The 20,411-nt window shown below is 49.6% G+C and overlaps 1 protein-coding gene across 1 annotated transcript; it reads left to right on the top strand.

Annotated features, from left to right (window-relative positions):
• The first annotated feature begins 14,413 nt into the window (after positions 1–14,413).
• On the top strand, positions 14,414–18,940 carry LOC118641826 (brain-specific serine protease 4-like). Its single transcript, XM_036279406.1, has 6 exons — positions 14,414–14,495; positions 15,279–15,305; positions 16,028–16,199; positions 16,426–16,703; positions 17,774–17,931; positions 18,578–18,940. The coding sequence occupies exons 1-6, from the start codon at positions 14,414–14,416 to the stop codon at positions 18,821–18,823; spliced, it is 963 nt and encodes a 320-aa protein (XP_036135299.1). The 3' UTR covers positions 18,824–18,940.
• The last annotated feature ends 1,471 nt before the right edge of the window (positions 18,941–20,411 follow it).

Genomic DNA, 20,411 nt, shown 5'->3' with positions numbered 1-20,411 from the left:
TTTGGTTAAGTTTATTCCTAGGTATCTTAATTTTTTTGCTGCAGTGGTAAATGGGATTTTTTTTAGTTTCTCTTTCTGTGAGTTCATCATTGGTGTATAAGAATGCCATCAATTTCTTGACATTAATTTTGTATCCTGCTACTTTGCCAAATTCATTTATTAAGTCTAGTAAATTTTTGATGGAGTCTTTGGGGTTTTCTATGTACAGTATCATGTCATCTGCGAATAATGACAGTTTCACTTCCTCCTTTCCCAATTGGATCCCTTTTATTTTTCCTCCTGTCCGATTGCTGTGGCTAAGACTTCCAGTACTATGTTAAATAAGAGAGGTGAAAATGGGCATCCTTGCCTTGTTCCTGTTCTTAAGGGAAATGCTTTTAATTTTTGCCCATTGACTATCATGTTGGCGGTAGGTCTTAACAGGCATTACTTCTTTAATTGCTAGATTTTGTGCGGAGCAGTCAAGGGGAGGGCTGGAGCAGCTTGGCATTAAGGGGCAATCAGGGGCTTTGGGAAATGGCCGTTTATCAACCTGTACTTGACATTCAGTTTGGCTCTATCAGAGCATTCTGGCTGAAAATCTACTTGCTTAGATGAGTGTAGGGGCTTGGGTTCCAGGTATGGGACAAGTGGAGGTTGGCAGTAGAACCCTGTGCAGGGCAAGCATAGGTCGAGGGCAGATTCTGATTAGGTGAGTCTTCTCTGGGCACTCCCAGGCTCTGGTGCTGGAAGGCTGGAGTCTCCCAGTGAAGCCTCAGATGCCTGCAGCTCCTGAACATTTGAGCAGCACCCCCATGTGGAACTTAGCTAGGTTTTCAGGTCCTCCTATCTTTAAGACTTGGGGAAATCCTCCCGACTTCCTGTTCCCAGCTGAGGCATTTCTTGTCTCCTCTCTCTTCAAACCTGTGCCCTACTCTTTCACAAGATCTTGGTGGCAAATTAAGCCTTGAGACCAAGTCATTAGCAAATGGAAAACTAGTTTTCCTTACCTCAAGGGCAAGGAAGACTGACTCTTCAAACCCTGTCAGGATATGAAGGGAAAATGGTTGCATTCTATTTTTCTATGGTAAACAAAGGGAAGACAAAGAAATCATTATACAACTTTAGAAAAGTTTTTTAAGAAAAGAGAGTAGTTTTACAATACATATAAAATGCTGTGAATAAGTGTATAACCTTTGACCTAGCAATTTCCCTACTAGGAATGTAAATTGAAGAAATGATCAGAAAGATAGTTTTCAAAAATTTATGAACAAGGTTGTTAATTGAAGCATTAAGTACAACAGTTAAAGGAACAGATGTCCGTCCAGCCCATGTGGCTCAGTGGTTGAGCATCGACCCATGCACCAAGAGGTCGCCAGTTCAATTCCCGGTCAGGGCACATGCCCAGGTTGTGGGCCCGATCCCCAGTGTGGGGCATGCAGGAGGCAGCCAATAGATGTTCTCTCTCATGGATATTTCTATTTGTTTCTCCCTCTCCCTTCCTCTCTGTCTAAAATCAATAAAGAAAAACTATTTTTTTAAAAAAAGAACAGATGTCCTTGCCCTGGCCGGTTTTGCTCAGTGGTTAGGGCATCGACCTGAGGACCAAAGAGTCTTGGGTTTGATTTCAGTCAAGGGCACGTACCTCAGTTGCAGTTGGATCCCCGTCTCTCTCTCTCTCTCTCCCTCCCCCCACTCTATCTAAAGATAAATGGAAAAATAGCCTCAGATAAGGATTATAAAAAACAAACAAAAAACAGATGTCCTGTATCAGAGGGCATGGTCTTGGATAAATTATACAAGAGCATATTATGATATGATTAATAATCATGTTATGAGTGAATAGTTCACTGATATAGGAAAATACCAAAATGCATTACATTAAATAAACAAATAAAAAATAGTAGTATGATTCCTGATAAAGACCAGCTATGCCCTGGCAGGTTTGGCTCAGCAGTTAGAGAATCAGCCCGTGGACCCAAAGGGTTATAGGTTTGATTCCAGTCAAGGGCATATACCTGGGTTGCAGGTTCAACCAGTCCTGGTCGGGGTCATTCAGGAGGCAACCAATCAATGTGTCTCTCACATAGATGTCTCTCTCTCTCTCTCTCTCTCTCTCTCTTCTTCCCTCCCTCCCTTCCATTCTATCTAAAAATCAGTGGAAAATATCCTTGAGTGAGGATAAAAAAAAAAAAAAAAAGACCAGCTCTAACTTTAAGCAAACATAATCAGTCAGGAGGGTCTATGGAAGGAGTGAGGCTTATGGAAGTTCTTGCACTCTACATAATTGCAAGAACCTTAACATAAGAATGCTACAGAAAGAACTCTATGATAAAGCTGTATGGTTCTAACTTCCCCTTTCCTTAACTTCCTTTTCCCTTCAATAAATACCCCCTTGTCTTGGTATGCAGGCCAGAGCAGGCACATGGCAACCCTTTCTTTTTCTGACATTATAAAAAGGGAAATATATATAATTTGTAGCTGTTTTATTAATTAAGTAAAAATTGGTAAACTGTTCCATTTAATTAATTAATTGATTCAACAAAACTGGGGAGGGGGCATTATATACCAAACACGGAAGATATAATAGTAAACTGTTCAAAGTGTAATTTCCAAAAAGGTAAAAGCATGATTATTTTTGCTTCTCTCTTTCTTTCTTTCTTTCTTTCTTTCTTTCTTTCTTTCTTTCTTTCTTTCTTTCTTCCTTCCTTCCTTCCTTCCTTCCTTCCTTCCTTCCTTCCTTCCTTCCTTCCTTCCCTTTCTTCCCTTTCTTCCCTTTCTTCCTTTCTTTTTTAAATCCTCACCCGAGGATATTTTTATATTTATTTTCAGACAGAGTGAGAGAGGGAAAGAGAGAGAGAGAAACATTGATGTAAGAGAGACACATCAATTGGTTGCCACCTGCATGACCCCAACCGGGGCTGGGGTTGAACCTCAACCGAGGTACGTGCCCTTGGCCAGAATTGAACCCAGGACTCCACAGGCCGACGCTCTAACTGCTGAGCCAAACTGGCCAGGGCTAAAAGCATGATTTTAAAATAAATATAAAATAGGCACGAGTCAAAGATTTTAACTCATTAATGAATGAGGAAGCCAGCAAGATGAAATGGTTTAGCCCTGGCCATGTGGCTCAGTTGGTTGGAGCATCATCCCATACACAAAAAGGTTTTGTGTTTGATTCCTGGTTCCATCCCTGTCAGGGTGAGTACAGGAGGCGACCAATCAATGTTTCTTTCTCACATCGATGTATCTCTCTCTCTCTTTCTCTCCCTTCCTCTCTCTAAATCAATAAACATATCCTCAGGTGAGGATTTAAAAAAATTGTTTAAAAGAAAATCCGAAGAAAAGATATATATGGGAAATCAAGAATGCTGTAATCAATTTGCTAATGGATGCAAAACTGGCCAGTATCCTACAAAGCAAGAAAAGGTTATGTTTGAAATAATCTTTTGTGCAAGGTGGAGGGTAAAAATGTATTTGTAAAATAGCCTACTTTAAAACAAAGGCACAAAGACACATATAGAATCTTATAACTCCAAAGATGCAGACAAGGCTCAGTGTTACATCGAAAGGACACCCAGTTACTTTCTTGGCCCATTTCAAAGTCTTCCGCAGCTTTTCCTAATAAGAAAAGTGCCTCTCCTCCTGGAACATAGAGTTTAGTAAGACTGTTTATAAATAAAAACATAACTTTAATAAGAGAAATGTATAAGCTTCCATTAAAGGATAATTTTCACAAAAAGGTAAAATTATGATTTTTCTAAATTCATCTCATAGATTTTATTTAATTTATCAGTTAGGGAGGGAACCAGTAGGATTTTACAACGTGTTCTAAAGAGGACTCTAAGTGTCCCACATTTAAAGTCAGATAAGGACCGCTGAACTGAACTTGCCAACTGACGCAAACTGGCAGAGCTGTCAATACTCATAGAGGAATAATCAGTTACATTGGTGCAATTGGTTTGCTTTTCTAGGAACAGGAATTATTTGCATTACTATCAGTTTTCTGCCAATTCTGTCTCTATAGAGTTGTGGCCCAGCTGGTGTGGCTCAGTGATTGAGCATTAACCCATGCACCAAGAGATTGCCACTTTGATTCCTGGTCAAGGCACATGCCCAGGTTGTGAGCCTGATCCCCAGTGCGGGGCGTGCAGGAGTTGTGAAAGAGAGATATCCTTTGGAAGGATATCCAGTCATCTGAAACAGGGCTGAGAAAAAGAATAACAAAGAGGGTGTCACTTAAGATCTAAGAGAAGGTGTCAACTGTGAAGATGGAATTAAGACCTTCCAGAGAGATGGAACAGGACATGCAAAAGCCCTTAGATAAGAAAGAGCTTAAAGAAAATAGAGGACCAGCATGGCTGGACAGGAATGAACTAGGGAGAGAGGTCAGCATGGGGGCAGATAATGCAAAGCCTGGAGGGAGGAGACCAAGGAGTTTGACTCTCCATGTGCAGTGGGCACCATTAAAGTTTAAAACTGGGAAGTGCCACAATCTGGTTTGTGTTCTGTTAAACATCTCTGTTTGCTGTGGGAGAAGAGACTGGTGGGACAACAGGGGACCATCAGGAGGCCGTTGCAGCGTCTGGGAAAGGGAAGATGGACGCGTGGAGATGGGGAGAAGGGCCAGAATTCTGTTTGTTCTAGACTGGAAATACTATGATTTGCTAATGGATTGGTGTAAAATTATCAATATTGTTGCATAAGTCTTAGTTTATCATAGTAATGCTATTGGCCAGGGATGTCTGAGGCACTCGCCAGGGCCCACAGTACTTGTGGAGAGACCCTGGACTTGCCATTGTGGTTCTTACTATGATTGCAAGAAGTACCTCAGCAACATCCGTCTGAAGTAGGGACAGTCTTATGGGACTCAGTCCTTAACCTGTGGGTCTGAGCGAACTCCAGTTTGTTTCTGAATTAAGTGGTAAAACACTTGGTGTCCACAGAGAACTGGAGAATTGGTTGGTATGGAAACCCCCCCACATCTGGTGCTAAAAGTGTTCTGTGTTTACAGAGAAGTTGCTTTTCCTTTTCTATTGGATATGGGTGCGGAGGGAAAGGGTGGATAAAGGATGATTCTCAGTCTTCTGGCTGGAACTGGGTGAATGTGATGCCATTTTCTGAGATAAAGGTGCTTGGGGTGGGGTGTCTGGATTCAAGAGAACCTTAAGGTTCCCTGTTAAAGATGCCTGTTGGGCCCTGGCCGGTTTGGTTCAGCGGTTAGAGCGTTGGCCCGCGGTCCTGAGAGACCCGGGTTCGGTTCCCGCTAAGGGTGCATACCTCGGTTGCAGTTTGTCCCCGGCCCTGGTCGGTTGTGCGGGTGGCAGCCACTCGATGTGTTCCTTTCATGTCGATGTCTCTCTCTCTCTCTCTCTCTCTCTCTCTCTCTCTCTCTCTCTCTCTTCCTCTCTCCCTCCCACTCTACCTGAACAAAAAATGGGAAAATGTCCTCGGGTGAGGATAAAAAAAAAAAAAAAAAAAGATGCCTGTTGGGAGTTCAAGTCCTCTGCACTCAGACTATGGCTTGAAGAAACATCTGGGGGGTGGAAGAGGGTGCCTTGTATCTCCCCCAGGCTCTCGGCCTCATCTTCCCCAGTCCCCCAGCACAGAGGGATGTCCCAATCCCTGCAGCTGACTTGCTCCTTATGCCCATGGGCCTCTTGCTCCAGAGCTGTCTGTCTTCCTAGCTGGAGAAACCTCCACACTCTGACTTACCCAGAAGCCCTTCATTAGCAGTAATTAGCACAGTCATTCATTTCCCTGGAGGGATGAGTGGGGAGAAGGAACGTGGTTGGAGGTGGCTCTCCACCCTGTGGGGGAGGCTGGAGCTGGTTTCTCCATGCTTCCTCTCCACCAGCATGACTGCATGACGTGTCTGCCCAGGTCACCTGGAAGGGCTAGGACATGGCACGGTAGGTACCCCCTAACCCCCAAAGTCAGAGCCAGGAGGACCTGCAGATCCTCGCTCTGCATCCAGCTCACTTCTAGAACTAAACTGGGGCCCCTCATTCTGCATCTACCCCCAGATATGGCTAATCCTGCGCAGTCACTTCCTCTCTACAAGCTTTTGACTATGTCCTTTGACCCCACCACTCTGAGGTCCTGTCCTCTCTTTGAGTCACTGATGCTTCTCATAAGTGCTTCTCAGCCCAGTGACGAGTACCCAGCGAGTCAGCTCATCCAGCTTGCCCATTTCTCTCTGTCCTCAGCTCACTTCTTCCCACCAGCAGTCTGGGCTGAGTCCTTCCCATTCTGGAGCTCCCTTCCCTGCTTCTTGGTCACATAGGAAGCACAGTCCTTCCAGACGGATTTCCCAGTGTTGTTGAGAGAGTAGGTTCTAGCTGATCCTAGGTAGAAAGGAGAGAAGTATGATCGACTGTTGAAGAGTCTGACTTTGGAATATGCTGATCACATGATGGATAATACTGAAGGGCATGCCAGTTAATATTTTGCAGAGGGCTGGGGGGCTGTTTGTAGCATTTGCTGATTTCCATGGTATAAATTATGTACGGCTGGTTTCAAGATACTAATGTGATGTCAGCCTCTTGCAAAATTTCTGAAAACTTCACAATCAGCTCTTGCTAGCCAGGAGGAGCCTGTGTTAGTACATCCCTCTAATAAACATGTCATTATAAGGGTAAACAAACAGACAAAGCACAGGGGGCTTCAGGCTTACCTGTGATCAATTGGATTAGCCAGACACAAGGAGATCATTCTTGTGGAGGTGGTGATGGGGGAATAGAAAGGATTTTCCATCAACCAGAGGAAACTGTGTCGACTGGGAAGTTAGGAGTGTGGAGGTGGGGGTGAGAAGTTCTGATGTCCAGAGTGGACAGTCCAGTGACCTTTCTGTAGGAGGACTGACCTTTCTCCCTGAACATTCTCAGCCTAGGCTGATGGGTATTTTTCCCTGAGAACGACAGAGAAAATGGGACTAACTCTAAGAATTCCAGTGTACAGCCAACTTTTCTGAAAGAGGAAAAGATTGTGAACAAAACCTAGAAGAGTACACTTAGCCATGAAAGGAAAACTGGAGGAAGCTGACATAAAGCCTGCCATAGAGAAAGAGATAGACTAGTAAGGGATGGAGAAGCGGGTATAATTGCTTAAAAGAAAATGCCTGAAGGTCTTAGTAGATCACAAGAACTAACAGAGCTCTGTATTCCAGGAAGAACTTAGCCAGAATGAAGATACATGGTGTCACATAATTAACACCTGGACCTTAGAAGTCCAGCTTTCAAAGAATCAGACAGTGGGGCAGTGTGCCTTTAGAAAGTATGGGGTCGAGAAAGGGACTGGGGAGGAGGGATCCCTAAGACTAGAGAACAGAACGCTGGTCAAGGAGGCAGTGCTCATCTTCCATTTTAAAGAAATGTCAAGAGGATAGGCAAGATGTTATAAGATGGAAAAAATTTTATTCCCCAGAATTTTAGGTGGAATGTTGGGTGGGGAGTGCCTGACCACACAGCCCAGGGCTGGAGAGCCAGACGAAGGGGAAAGGATTTGATGTGTGTGCAATGTGAGGTTGGGTTTCTTGTGGAGGGGAGAAGGGTCAGAGCTCTGGGGCCAAGACTGGAATGGGCAAAACTGAGAAGGAAGAGCCTGGCAAAGATGGAGGAAAATGTGAGATCTGGGGCATGGGAACCAGGGGGAGGGCTCTGAGAGGTACCTGGGACCTGGGACCTGGGACCTGGGACCTGGGATGGTGTTAGAGCCAAGTTCAACCCAAGTCTCCAAGAGGCAGGGAGTCCCCGACAACATCTGATTTTCAGAACAGTTCGGGAGTGTGGTTAGATGGGAGGAAGGATGTCCCCATGGGAAGGTGACGAAATACCAGCCAGTGAGCAGTGTCCTCCAATGTTCATGGCACCAGCCAGGCCAGGTTCCTCAAAACCATTAGTGCCCCGGAAAACCTTATCTGCAGATAAGCACAGCCCAGCCTTGCAAGGTTGCCTGCCAGCCCTTCACACCTGAGCAGCCCTTTTTCATGTGGTCATGACAGGCACAGTGGTGCTAACTGATCCTCTTCACAGATGGATAAACTGAGGCCCAGGTTGGAGAAAGGAGCTGCTATCTACCTGGCTCCTTTGAAGGGCTCTGCTCACTCTGGGAGCTTAACTGGAATTACCTGAGCGGGGGATGGAGAATCTGCTCTGTCCCAGGCCCTGCCCTCCAAGAGCAGGAAATGCCCAAGGACCTAGGGCACTAGCAGTGCGGTGGAGTGGGGCTGGGTGGGCGGGCTGTGCTGCAATCAGGGCGACTCAGCTAGTGGAGCCCAGTGTCACCACAGCTTCCAATGTTCACGAAAAAGTGGATATTCAGATTTTTTAGTTCTAGTAAAATGTACATAAGACTTATCATTTTAACCATTTTAAGTGTACAGTTCAGTGGTATTAAGTATCTTCACAAGGTTATGCAAACATCACCACCATCATCTCCAGAACTTTTCATCTTCCCAAACTGAAACTCTGTCCCCATTAAACACTAACTCCCCCTTTCCCATCCCCCAGCCGCTGGTAACCTCTAATCTACTTTCTGTCTTTATGAGACGACTAGGGATTTCCTCATATAAGTGGATCATATAGAATTTGTCCTCATGTCTGGCTTATTTCATTGAACATTATGTTCTTTTTTTTTGTTTTAAATAATGTTTTTATTGATTTTTTAGAGAGAGAAACATCGATGTGAGAGGGAAACATCAATTGGATGCCTCCTGCACCAAGTATTGAGCCCGCAATCCAAACACGTGCCCAGATGGGGAATCGAACCAGGACCTCTCAGTCCATGGGACGGCACTCAATCCACTGAGCCACACTGGTCGGGTATAGCACAATGTTCTTGAGGCTTGTTGATGCTGTAGCATGTATTAGTACTTAATTTCTTTTACTTTCTTTCTTTTTTTAAAATCCTCACCCGAGGATATTTTTCTGTTTATCCTCAGATAGAGTGGGAGGAAGGGGGAGAGAGAGAAACATCGATGTGACAGAGACACATCAACTGGTTAACTCTCGCACCACCATGACCAGGGCCAGGGAAAACCACAACTGATGTACATGCCCTTGACTAGAATCGAACCCTCGACTCTTTGGTCTGCGGGCCGACGCTCTAACCACTGAGCAAAACTGGCCAGGGCTACTTCATTCCTTTTTATGGCTGAATAATACTCAATTGTATGCATGAACCACATTTTGTTTACCCATTCATCCATCAGTGGACACTTGGGTTGTTCTCACTTTTCGGCTATTATGAATAATGCTGCTATGAACATGGGTGTACAAATATCTGTTGTTTTTTGTTTTGTTTTTTTGTTTTGTTTTTTGATCCTCACCCAAGGATACATTTTCACTGATTTTTAGAGAGAGAGGAAAGGAAAGAGAGAGGGAGAGAAAAACATCGAGCCGTTGCCGCTCAGTATGTGTCCCGATCAGGAATTGAACCCAAAACCTTTTTGGTGTACAGGACAATGCTCCAACTAACTGAGCCACCTGGTCAGGGCCAAATATCTGTTCAAGCAAGGATTCAGACAGATATTTGTATACTTATGTTCACAGAAGCGTAAGTCAAAATTCAGATTTTAAAAAATGTGGATTTGCCCAATTTTGAAAAACAAACAACACAGCAGGTCTAACAAAACCCACTGGAGGGCTGGATTCCACACCTGGTTTCCAGCTCTGGTCTCAGAACACACTGCTAGAACACTCAGAACATTGCTAGGGAAGGGCACTGCTGAAGGCCAAGTGACGTACCTGGAGTTCGGGGTGGACTCACATCATGGAGCACTCGCCTTCCCCAAGCAGAGGCAGGCCCCCGTAGCCACTGTGCCTCTCCCTTGCCATGGCTTGAATCCACCAGTTCCACCTACCCAAGCTGTTCCTGGGGCTGGAGTGGTCAGTGATGGCACCCACAACTCTCACCCCCTCTCCTACAAGTCTCAGCTCGAAGTGCGAACTGCACTGGACTCCTGATTTAAGATCGCAACCCCCTACCCCCATCCCTACCCCCACTTCCTCCCATTCTTGTCCTAATCCCCTCCCTGTTTGGGTTTTCCCATGGACCTTATCATCTGTCAGACTGAATGATTTACTATGTTGATTCTGTTTCCTACAGCATCCCTGCCAAGAGGGCAGGGTCATTTGCGTTTGCTCACTGCTGTGTCTCCAGTTCACAGGGCAGTGCCTGGCACGCAATAGGTACTCAGTAGGTCTTGTTTGATGATGAATGGATACCCCTGTTCATATCTCTGCCCTGACCCCGGTGCCCACGTCTGAAATGCTGCTGGTGAGTCACTTCTCTGGGTTGAGCACTGCTGGCTTTAGCTGCTGTTTCATGTGAGGCCTCTGAAGTCTGTCTTGTCATCTCTACCTCGTTTCAGATTTATCAATGGCCCTGAGATGGCCTGGCAGTGGGTGGCAGGGTGGTAACCCATCTATCTCATGTTCAGGTGAAGAGAGAGGGTGCTGGGTGTGGGTCCAGCACACGGTAGGCAGTCAGTCAATATTTTGTTGAATGACTTGATTCTCCACTTCCTGGGAATCAGGGAGCCGGTCTCGGGGGCTCTTGCCCAGGACTTGTGCAAGGAAGTCTTCAGTGGCTGTTTAAGACTTTCTCTTGATCCCACTGGGCCCTGTTCCTTAGGGCCCTTTTCCTAGCCACCCTATATCAAGGACAGAAATATCTTTTTTTTTTATCTTCACCCGAGGACATTTTTGCATTTATCTTCAGATAGAGCGGGAGGGAGAGAGGGAGGAAGAGAGAAACATCCATGTGAGAGAGACACATCGAGTGGTTACCAATCACATGACCCCAACCAGGACCGGGGACAAACTGCAACCGAGGTACGTACCCTTAGCGGGAACCGAACCCGAGACTCTCCGGTCCGCGGGCCAACGCTCTAACTGCTGAACCAAACCGGCCAGGGCCAGAAACATCTTGCCCCTTGGGTCACCTGGTTAGTAACCCAGGTCACATGAAAGGCAGGAAAAGCTGGAACAAAGAGGAAACTGGAGAAGCAGGAGGCTGGAGCATCAGTCTCCAGTGGAATTCTGCAGACTCCCCTCTTCCATGTTTGTTTATTCATTCAACAAACATTTTTGGAGGCTCAGCATGTACCAGTACCAGGCACTCACCTAGAATCTGAGGATCCATGGGAAGATTCCTCACACTGTCCCCACAGCACCCAACTTCAGGGTGGCCCTCCAGGATCCATGCCCACTGCTACTCCATTTTTTTTTTTTTATTCACCCAAGGATATTTTTATATTTTTATCTTCAGACAGAGTGGGAAGGGAAGAGAGAGAGAGAGAGAGAGAGAGAGAGAGAGAGAAACATTGATGTGAGAGAGACACATCAATTGGTTGCCTCCTGCATGACCCCAACCAGGGCCAGGGACCAACTGCAACCAAGGTACATGCCCTTGGCCGGAATCAAACCCGGGAATCCCTGGTCCACAGGCCGATGCTCTAACTGCTGAGCCAAACCAGCCAGGGCCCCACTGCTACTCCTTTCCTGACACTCCCTCCCCAGTCGCATGGCCTCTGTGCTCACCCCCATATCATCTCACTGTCATCACTTGTTCACCTGCCTCCCACCCCAGGGAGATGTATGTTGCTTGAGGAGAAGATCTGTGGGGTTTTTTTTATTATCCTCACCCGAGGATATTTTTCCATTTTTTGTACAGATAGAGTGGGAAGGAGAGAGAGGAAGGGAGAGAGAGAGAGAAACATCGATGTGAAGGGACACATCGAGTGGCTGGCACCTGCACGACCAACCAGGGCCAGGGACAAACTGCAACCGAAGTACGTGCCCTTAGCGGGAACCGAACCCGGGTCTCTCTGGACCGCAGGCCGACGCTCTAACCGCTGAGCCAAACTGGCCAGGGCAAGATCTGCGTTTTATTCACCATTGTGTCCCAGTGCCTAGCCTAGGGCCTGGCATACAGCAGGTGCCCAATAAATGCTTGTCAAGTGAGCTGGGGAGGCCAACCACTTCATTTACATGAAGAGAATGGGTTGGGGGAGCATGAGAGGCATGGCTAGTCATAGGGTGCAGAGGCAGACACAGGAGAGAGCAGGTGAGGATGGGGCACCCTCCCCCCACCTAGGAATTTTCTGCTTGGCTGCTGAGGGGACCTCATAGAAACTGCCCCTAATCTTGGCCATGCTGGGTGGGTGTTTTCCTGCAGTCCTTCCTCCCCCAGTCCTGGGACAGAGAATAATGCGTCAGCCAGGGGCTGTTCAAGGCTCCTGTACCCCATCCGCGGCTTGTCTTTGGGTGGGGTGAGACAGGGGCTTTCCCCTACAGTGTAACCCAAGTTGCCTCCTGCTCCTCAGTCGAAGCAGGGCCAGTAAAACACACCATGATCCTTTTTGGTACTGACATTCCCAGAGGAGACTGTCTATTGCAGGATCTCAGAACCCTGCCACCACTGAAACTCTATCAGCACGAGGAGGTGGGCAGGCTCTGGGGTCTACCCAGTGGAGGGTGCACTGATGATCTGATGTAGCAGCCCCAACCCTTCCCAGCACCCTGCCCCTCTGTGCCCCAGCCCCAGGGTCACCCAGCTTTCACTCGCTCCTCCAGGCTCATATGCCCCGTCCTCCCTCTGCTCACCCTCTCCCCATGCCTTTGCAGGGCCAATTTCAACGTACTCTCCAGGCCTCTCTTTCAAGATCCTCCTTTTCTGGGCAGCCTTCACTGGACCCCTGAGTGGAGTCAGGTGCCTCCTCTTGGCTTCTGAGGCCCTTACCCACCCTCATGTATAACTCCTGGTGACAATTATCCATCCATTGGACTGTGGTCCCTCAGGCTCCACTGAGTTGCTTGTCTCCAGGCTCAGATTTCAAATCCCGGCTCTACCACTCACCAGCTGGAGGGCCTTGGGCAAGTCACTAACCTCCTGAAGTGGCCTCAGTTTCCTCATCAGCAGAATGGGATAATAGTAAGGGAGTTTGAGGATAAAATGAAGTGATGCCTGGCACACTAAAAACTGTCAGCTGTTATTGTTATTAGTCTTGCCCCTTCCCTAGGTGTAGCAAGGGCCCAGTGTGAGTTTGTTGATTAAATAAAAGAAAAGACAAAGATACATGTCTGTTTCAAAGGAGGAAGAAGACTGCTCCTACTTGGGGTGGGGGTGTCAAGAGTGTGGGCACTGCCCCGGCCAGTGTTGCTCAGTGGCTAGAGCATCGGCCCTCACACTGAAACGCCGCATGTTTGATTCCTGGTCAAGGGCAAGTACTTAGGTTGCAGGTTCGATCCACATATGCGGGATGCAACCAATCGATGGGTCTCTCTCATATCAATGTTTTTCTGTTTCTGTCTCTCTCCCCTTCTTTCCTTCCCTCCCTTCTACTGTCTCTAAAACTCAATGGAAAAAATATCCTCAAGTGAGGATTAACAACAACAACAACAACAACATCAAAATAGTGCAGGCACTGAGTCAGGGAAGACCTGCCCTCAGGGTGGGGGTCTCAGAATCAGGAGGGCAGCTCTGCAGGACGAGGGGGGACACCTTGGGCCCAACACCTGACCTGGCTCCTCCAGCAATTGCAGCCCAGTGGCCCTTTGACTTCCTGGGGGAGGGGCTTCCAGGAGCTCAAGGGTGGGGCAGAGTGAGGGAGACCCTGTCTCCCAGCCCTTTCCAGGCACCTTCATAAGTCATAACCACCTGGAACACCTGGCTGGCCCTGCCCGCCTGGGCTTCCTGGGAGTGCAGGTGTAGGGTGAGTAAGGTGAGTCTTTGGGCTTCTGAGTGACAGGGCCCACAGGAAGGTGGCCTGAGGACTGGTGTCCACTGGGGGCCTGATTCATGGCTTTTCAGTAAGTGGGTTAACGGGATCCCAAAGGCCAGGGCTGGGCCAGGTCTCCTGGCTGAGTCAGGGCAGCAGGCCCCTGGAGACAGTAGCTTTACTGAGTCTCTGGGCAAACCCCTTGCCAGCCCCCACCTCTCCAAAGCCCTGGGCCTCTCCAACACCTCACCTGTGCGCACCCACTACTGAGGCCCCAGGCCCTGTGTCTGAGCACCTGGACCCCTTCCTTTCAAGCTGTGAGAACCTTTCTCTGCACCCCCAATTCCTTAGTCAATGTCAAGGCCATGGTCCAGCTCCCCTAGCCTGTCCTGAGGCCAGATCCTTGGCCCACAGCTGGAGCTGGCATCCTGAACCCCAGATCCGGAGCCTGAGTCAACTGGTCCAGCCCAGAGGCAGGGGTCTCAGCTAGAGCCCCCCAGTTCCCGTTAAGGCTCATTTCCTCCTGGTAGCCCCACCCCTTCTGGTGACCTACAGCCCCGGTGGCAGGGACTAAGCCACTCAGTGGGGGGACTGGTCCAACAGCATTCCACCTCCCAGGATAAAACCTGGGGTGACCTGCAGGGAACTCTGCACACTCTTGGTGGCCAGCACTACACAGCTCAACAGGCCGTGGCCCCACCCCCACCTGACATGCTTATTTCCAGAACGCCCCCAGCCCTGGGTGGGGGCCGTGTCGGGATCTTAACCGTTCTGCTGCTTCTGGCTTCTACCGGTGAGTCCTGAGGACCTACTGTCCCTCCCTCTTATCCTCCCTCCCTCTCTGCCCCTCCGAGATCACCTCTTCCTCCCTCTCAACTCAGCAGCCTTCCCTCTGGGCCCTGCCTGAATCCAAACTCCTCCTTTGTTCTCCCCACCTCCTGACCCCCCTCTCTCCCTCTCTCTCCTGTTATTTGACTACTCTATGCCTCACTGTTCTCCGTGGCTGGGAGGATTAAATGAAACACTGCAGGTAGGTACTTAGAGGGCTCATATGCTTCATCTCTGGTGGTTATTACTGATCAAATTTAGTGTTGTCATCATCTCCCTCCCTCCTGTTTCTTTGGTCTTCTGGGGTAGCGCATCTAGGCCTTAAACTTGGGGTCATGGGTGAAGGGAGTCTTGGGTCACTGACTCAGGTCTGAGGGAGGAAGCCTGAGGGGGTCAGTTGTGTGCCCACCCCCCTTGAGAGATGTCCCAGGAGCTGGTTCCTCACCCCCAGCAGGTGGGATAGATCCCAGGCATAAATTGGAAAAAGCTTGTGGGATGGGTAAGGCTCAGATTATAACGAAAGCATGAGGATTCTGTCCACCCTACCCAGGCTCCAGGAAATGCCCCACCTGGGAAGGCCTGGGAATGAGAGACAGGAAAAGGACACTAGGCATGGGGAAAGGGACCCTCCTTTCTCCACTGGACACTGGGGGGCCCTTCTCCCCACTGGACACTGGGAACCTCCTCTCCTCTGGGCACTGGGGTCTCCTCTCTACTGGCCTGACCCTTTCCTTCTCTTTGTTCTCAGCCATCCTCAATGCTGCCATGACACCTGGTGAGTAGGAAACACCTTGAGGGGAGGAGGAAGAAGCCTGAAGGGGAGGGCCGTGTCTGTGTGCCTGTCCATGGCGGAAGCTCAGGTGGCGGTGAGGCAGAGTGGGGTTGAGCTAGAGAGCAGGCAGGAAAGGAGGCCCAGAGGGCAGAGCAGAGACTGGTGTGCGGAGGAGAGCGGACCAAGTGCAGCTGGAGTCCAGGAGGGTGAATAGGTGAGAAGGTAAAAGGAAGAGTTGTGGGCAAGGCTGAGAATCCAAGTGCAGTCGTCCCTCGTCTATGGCGGTTAATCCGTTCCAGACTCCAGCAGACGCACCTGGCGTTGAAGGATTCCTGGGGTGCTCGGATACATAGGCCTACGGTCCATATGTACCGTAATTTTAATGTTAATTGTAATACAGGGGTGTATAATTGACTCAGACAACCAGGCGTGTGCTGTATCATTTTCACTGTCTTGATCAACTTTTTAATGAATATATTTGAAAAAACCGCACTAGAGTGAAGCCGCGAAAGTCGATGCACGAAGTGGCGAGGGCGACTGTGGAGGGGAGAGGCCAGCCGGAAGGGGGGCAGGTCAAGGGAAGAAATAGTAAAGGAGGAGGTCCGTGCAGGGCAGAGGGGCAGAGGGAGTGGCAGTGGAGCACAGGCCTAAGTATTGGAGGTGAGATGGAAGGGGAAGAGAACTGTGCTGAGGGGGTGACAGAAAACTGGACCCTCTTCCACCAGCCCCACCAGCCTGTGGGAAGCCCCAGCAGCTGAACCGGATTGTGGGAGGTGAGGACAGCACAGATGCCGAGTGGCCCTGGGTTGTGAGCATCCAGAAGAACGGAACCCACCACTGTGCAGGCTCCCTGCTCACCAGACGCTGGGTGGTCACCGCCGCCCACTGCTTCAAGGGGTATGACAGACAGTCTCCTCCGCTTGAGTCCCCACCTTCCTGCCCCACGCCTGGGCTCCTCACACAGCCATGGCTGCCAGGTGCTGGTCCAGTCTGAAGTCATTCCCAGAAGGCTCTTTCGCTTTTGTGGGGACTTCTTGTTTGTGCTCTTCCCCAGACACCCCTCCCAGATCCTTCTGGCCATCCGTGGCTCCTGACTGACACCACCCTTCCCTCTTCCATCCAGCTCTCTGAACAATCCATCCCAGTTCTCTGTGCTGCTGGGCGCCTGGCAGCTGGGGAATCCTGGCCCAAGGTCCCAGGAGGTGGGTATTGCCTGGGTGCATCCCCACCCTGTGTACTCCTGGAAGGAGGGCACCCGTGCAGACATCGCTGTGGTGCGTCTCGAGCACTCCATTCAGTTTTCTGAGCGAATCCTGCCCATCTGCCTGCCTGATTCTTCCATCCATCTCCCTCCGAACACCGACTGCTGGATCGCAGGCTGGGGAAGTGTCCATGATGGAGGTGCGGTTCTTCCCCACCATGTGGTTGGGGACGGATAAGGAGAATAAAGACAGAGGATGGTGGACATTCAGAGACTCAGGAGCCATAGCAGTAAAGCCTAGAGACCAGGGACATAGAATGACAGAGACCGACAAAAAGATGGACTATAATCCAAAGATGTGACATCACAGAAGTTATTTTAAGTTATTTCTACTTAAAAGGTATCTTTAGCTGTGTTCTGAGGCAACAACAGCCAGATCAACGAAGCTATGAAATGATAGAGGAATGGCTGAAAGGAGGCATGTGTGGGGTCAAGCTGAATACCATAAATATGCAAACAGCTCTAAGATCCCAAAGTGGGAACAGGCACCCCTGGTGGCAGCATGCTGTAATTGCAGGCAAAATTCCCAGGAGGAAATACAGTCTCCATAACTGTAAAATATAATTGTAAACTAAGTTTTGAGACTTGGAAAACATCATCTAGAAACAAAGCAGATTACATGAAGCAGTGAAGCAGCAAAGGATAGATGAGAGAGGGAGACTAAGAAAAAACAGTGTTAGAAAAATGGGACTTGAACCAGCTGCAGGAAAAATTAAGAGAAATGACACCATTTCAGGTATCTGGAGATCCCACTGACAGATTTCAGTCAGCCTCCCCATGGTCCTTAGGAGCTTCTGTGAGAACTGGAATTGTGTGTGTGTGTGTGTGGGGGGTCTACAATCCTCCCTACCCCCGGGCTGTCAGGGAATTCTTTAAGTCCTCGTGACATTCAACACCGAGTGCTCATTTATTGAATACTTCATCTGTAGCAGTCCCCATGCTGGATAAAGTAGTGCCCGAGACAGGACAAACCTAGACCTATTTGGTCTAACTATTTGCGGGCATCAGAGATCTTGTTAACAATTCAGAGCTTAAAGCTGCATGTTCATGCTCCCACTCAGTAGATCTTGAGGTGGAGCCCTGGAATTTGGGTTTCTGGCAACCATCTGGGGAGAGCCTTTGAGAAGCGCTGCTAAAAGGAATGGAGGAGGGAATTGAGGAGGCAACCAGGAGAACTTCCCAGGCCTGACTCTCTCCTCCCTGCTCCCAGTGCCCCTGCCCCATCCTCAGACCCTACAGAAGCTGAAGGTTCCCATCATCGACTCGGAAATCTGCGGTCGTCTGTACTGGCGGGGAGCTGGGCAGGAAGCCATCACCGAGGACATGTTGTGCGCTGGCTACCTAGAGGGGGAGCGTGATGCTTGTCTGGTGAGCCCACCACCTTATTCCCAGCCCTGCCCTCCTGAGTTTCCTCATGGCTGGCTGGGCCTCTTCCAGAATCAGCTGTGATCTGCAGTCTCCTTAGATGCCTGCAGAACAGACCTCCAGCGAGTTGTCACTCACCCATCTGTTCATACATCCAACATATACTGAGCACCTCAGGTGTCCAGACCCCTCTCTCAGGGAGCTTGCATTCTCCTGTGGTGGGGGTCGTACATCCTCCACCGCGGCTGTCACTGGTGGAGGTTGGCAGGATAGTGTTATGCTCAACACCTGGGCTTGGACATTGTTAAGGCCTGGTTGCAATTCCTACTCTGCTCCCCTTAGTTGCCAGCTTGGGCAAGTCATTTCTTCTTCCTGGGCCTCAGTTTCCCCATCTGTGAAACAAGTAACAATACTCTCTGCTTCTCCTGTAAGGGAGGAGGTCTCACACAGTGTTTGTCCCTGGAAGTGAGCCCCGAAGGCATGTCCTACCCGGCTCTCCCTACCCGAGTGGAGTTCTGGGTGCCAGAGCCTCCATGGAGATAAATGCCTACCCCTCCACCCAAGGGAACCGGTGCCATTCGCTGTGTCAGATCCTGGCTGTGCCACCCGCTCCCTTACGTGGGTCCCTAACCTGCCCTCCTCTCCGTAGGGCGACTCCGGAGGCCCCCTGATGTGCCAGGTAGAGGGCACCTGGCTGCTGGCAGGCATCATCAGCTGGGGCGAGGGCTGTGCGGAGCGCAACCGGCCCGGCGTCTACATCAGCCTGGCCTCCCACCGCTCCTGGGTGCAGAGGATCGTGCAAGGGGTGCAGTTCCACGGACACTCGCAGGGGAGCAGGCCGTCAGGGTTAAGAACCCGGGGATACAGGGCGGCCCAGGGCACCCCTGTGGCCTAACCACGTGCAGTTTCCTCCCGTGTATATAAGCCATCTACCTCTCCTGGGCGCCTGCATGCGGCTCCGGGTCTTCCGCAGGGAGACACCGCCCTCCCTCGTCCAGCCCCACGGGCTCAGGCTCCACCCCCAGGGCCGGGAGCACCACTGTGTATATACTTTAATAATTTTTACAGTTATTTGTAATTCCGCCCACATGTTTTATTTATTCCTCCAATTTCAATAAATTATTTGTTCCCCCAGGTCCTGTTTTTCCCCTTGTATGGGGACATTGGGAAACAAGGGTCCACTTGGTAGGGTCCTGTCCACCGGGGGTTCAGCATCCTATTCCCTGACCTTTACATTGTCCTTCCATAGAGAGGAGGCGGGACAACCAGCTGTGCCACAGGAAAGGCCCGCAGTGGCTCCGGGGCGGCAGGGCCCTGCTTGTTGGGTTTCCAAAACAAGGCTGGGTGGGAGAAACCACTCCTATGAGAGTGGGGTGTTCCCTCCTCTCCCCCTGTGCTCAGAGGCCTGTCTCCAGGATTTGAGCTGAGGCAGCCATGCTTCTGCACCCCCAGGAGCTGACTCACCAGTGACTCACAGCTGATTCTCTGAATCCTCCCTGTGGAGGAAGAAGCACAACAATGAGACAGCAGGGCTCTGGGCCCTGCCTCTCTTGGGTTTGAGTCACCTGCCTGCACCCACAGGGGTGGGGTGAGAGCAATGTCCCAAGCCACAAGGAGTTGCCTGGCTTCCTGCCCTGCGGGAGAAGGAGCTAACATTCCTGTTCCCTTAGGACGGCCTTTTCCACTGGCCTCTGGCCTCCTGGACCAGCCCTTCTCCCCCCCTCCTCCCTATCTGGAACCCTGTCCTCCTCCACCTGGACTTCCCCAAAATAGTTCATGCAGAAGAGATTCATTCTAAAGCAAAGTCAAGAAAACAACTAGATCCAATCATGCTAGACGAGAAAAGTGTCTCCAACCAGAACCAATCAGTGAACTGAGTTTTTGAGAAGGCAGTGCAGATTTTTGTTTGTTTTTTGATACCCTTTACTGGAAGTACTGTTCTAAAACATTTGTTCATATTGTTTTGATTACCCTTAGGTTATTACCAGATCACAGTAAATGCTGTGGGGTTGGTTTTATTAAAATAAACAAACAAATGCTAAAATGGCCTCCAGCTCATCTGGAAACCAGCCTGGGGAGTGAGTAGGTGGCTCAGGTGGGAGCTGAATCCTGGAGCCTCTCCTTTGTGACCTAGTCCTCTCCTTACCTGTCACTCTACCTCTCTGGTCTCCTTACCCTTGTCCCATCTCTTGCCTTCAGTCCCTCTACCTCATTTGCTGTCCCTGCCCTTCCTTCAATTTCCTCTTCTGCAGGCTCTCCCTCTGCTCCTCGCTCCCCCACCTTCTATCCCTGAATACCACTTCCTTTATTCCTTCTCCCTCTCCTGAGCTCCATTCTCCTGTCCTCTCCGCCAGGGTGGAGAAGTTGTCCCATAAATGGCAGAATACTGCTGGGTGAAGTGGGTTTTCTCTGAGTTGGGTGATCAGCCTCCAGGAAGCCCTGAACTTGAGGACCTGTCTGCCCATCTCAAGGAATCTGAGGGA

This window comes from Molossus molossus, unplaced genomic scaffold (assembly GCF_014108415.1).
Source record: "Molossus molossus isolate mMolMol1 unplaced genomic scaffold, mMolMol1.p scaffold_m16_p_3, whole genome shotgun sequence".
In the NCBI taxonomy this organism is placed as follows: domain Eukaryota; kingdom Metazoa; phylum Chordata; class Mammalia; order Chiroptera; family Molossidae; genus Molossus; species Molossus molossus.
Note: the sequence above shows the minus strand (reverse complement) of the source record. Positions and strands in the feature narration are given on the sequence as shown.

Coding starts and splice junctions, on each gene's coding strand:
- LOC118641826 (XM_036279406.1), top strand. CDS start 14,414: ATGCTTATTTCCAGAACGCCCCCAGCCCTGGGTGGGGGCCGTGTCGGG. Junction 14,496..15,278: donor GCTGCTTCTGGCTTCTACCG/GTGAGTCCTGAG, acceptor CTTTGTTCTCAG/CCATCCTCAATGCTGCCATG. Junction 17,932..18,577: donor GGGAGCGTGATGCTTGTCTG/GTGAGCCCACCA, acceptor TCCTCTCCGTAG/GGCGACTCCGGAGGCCCCCT.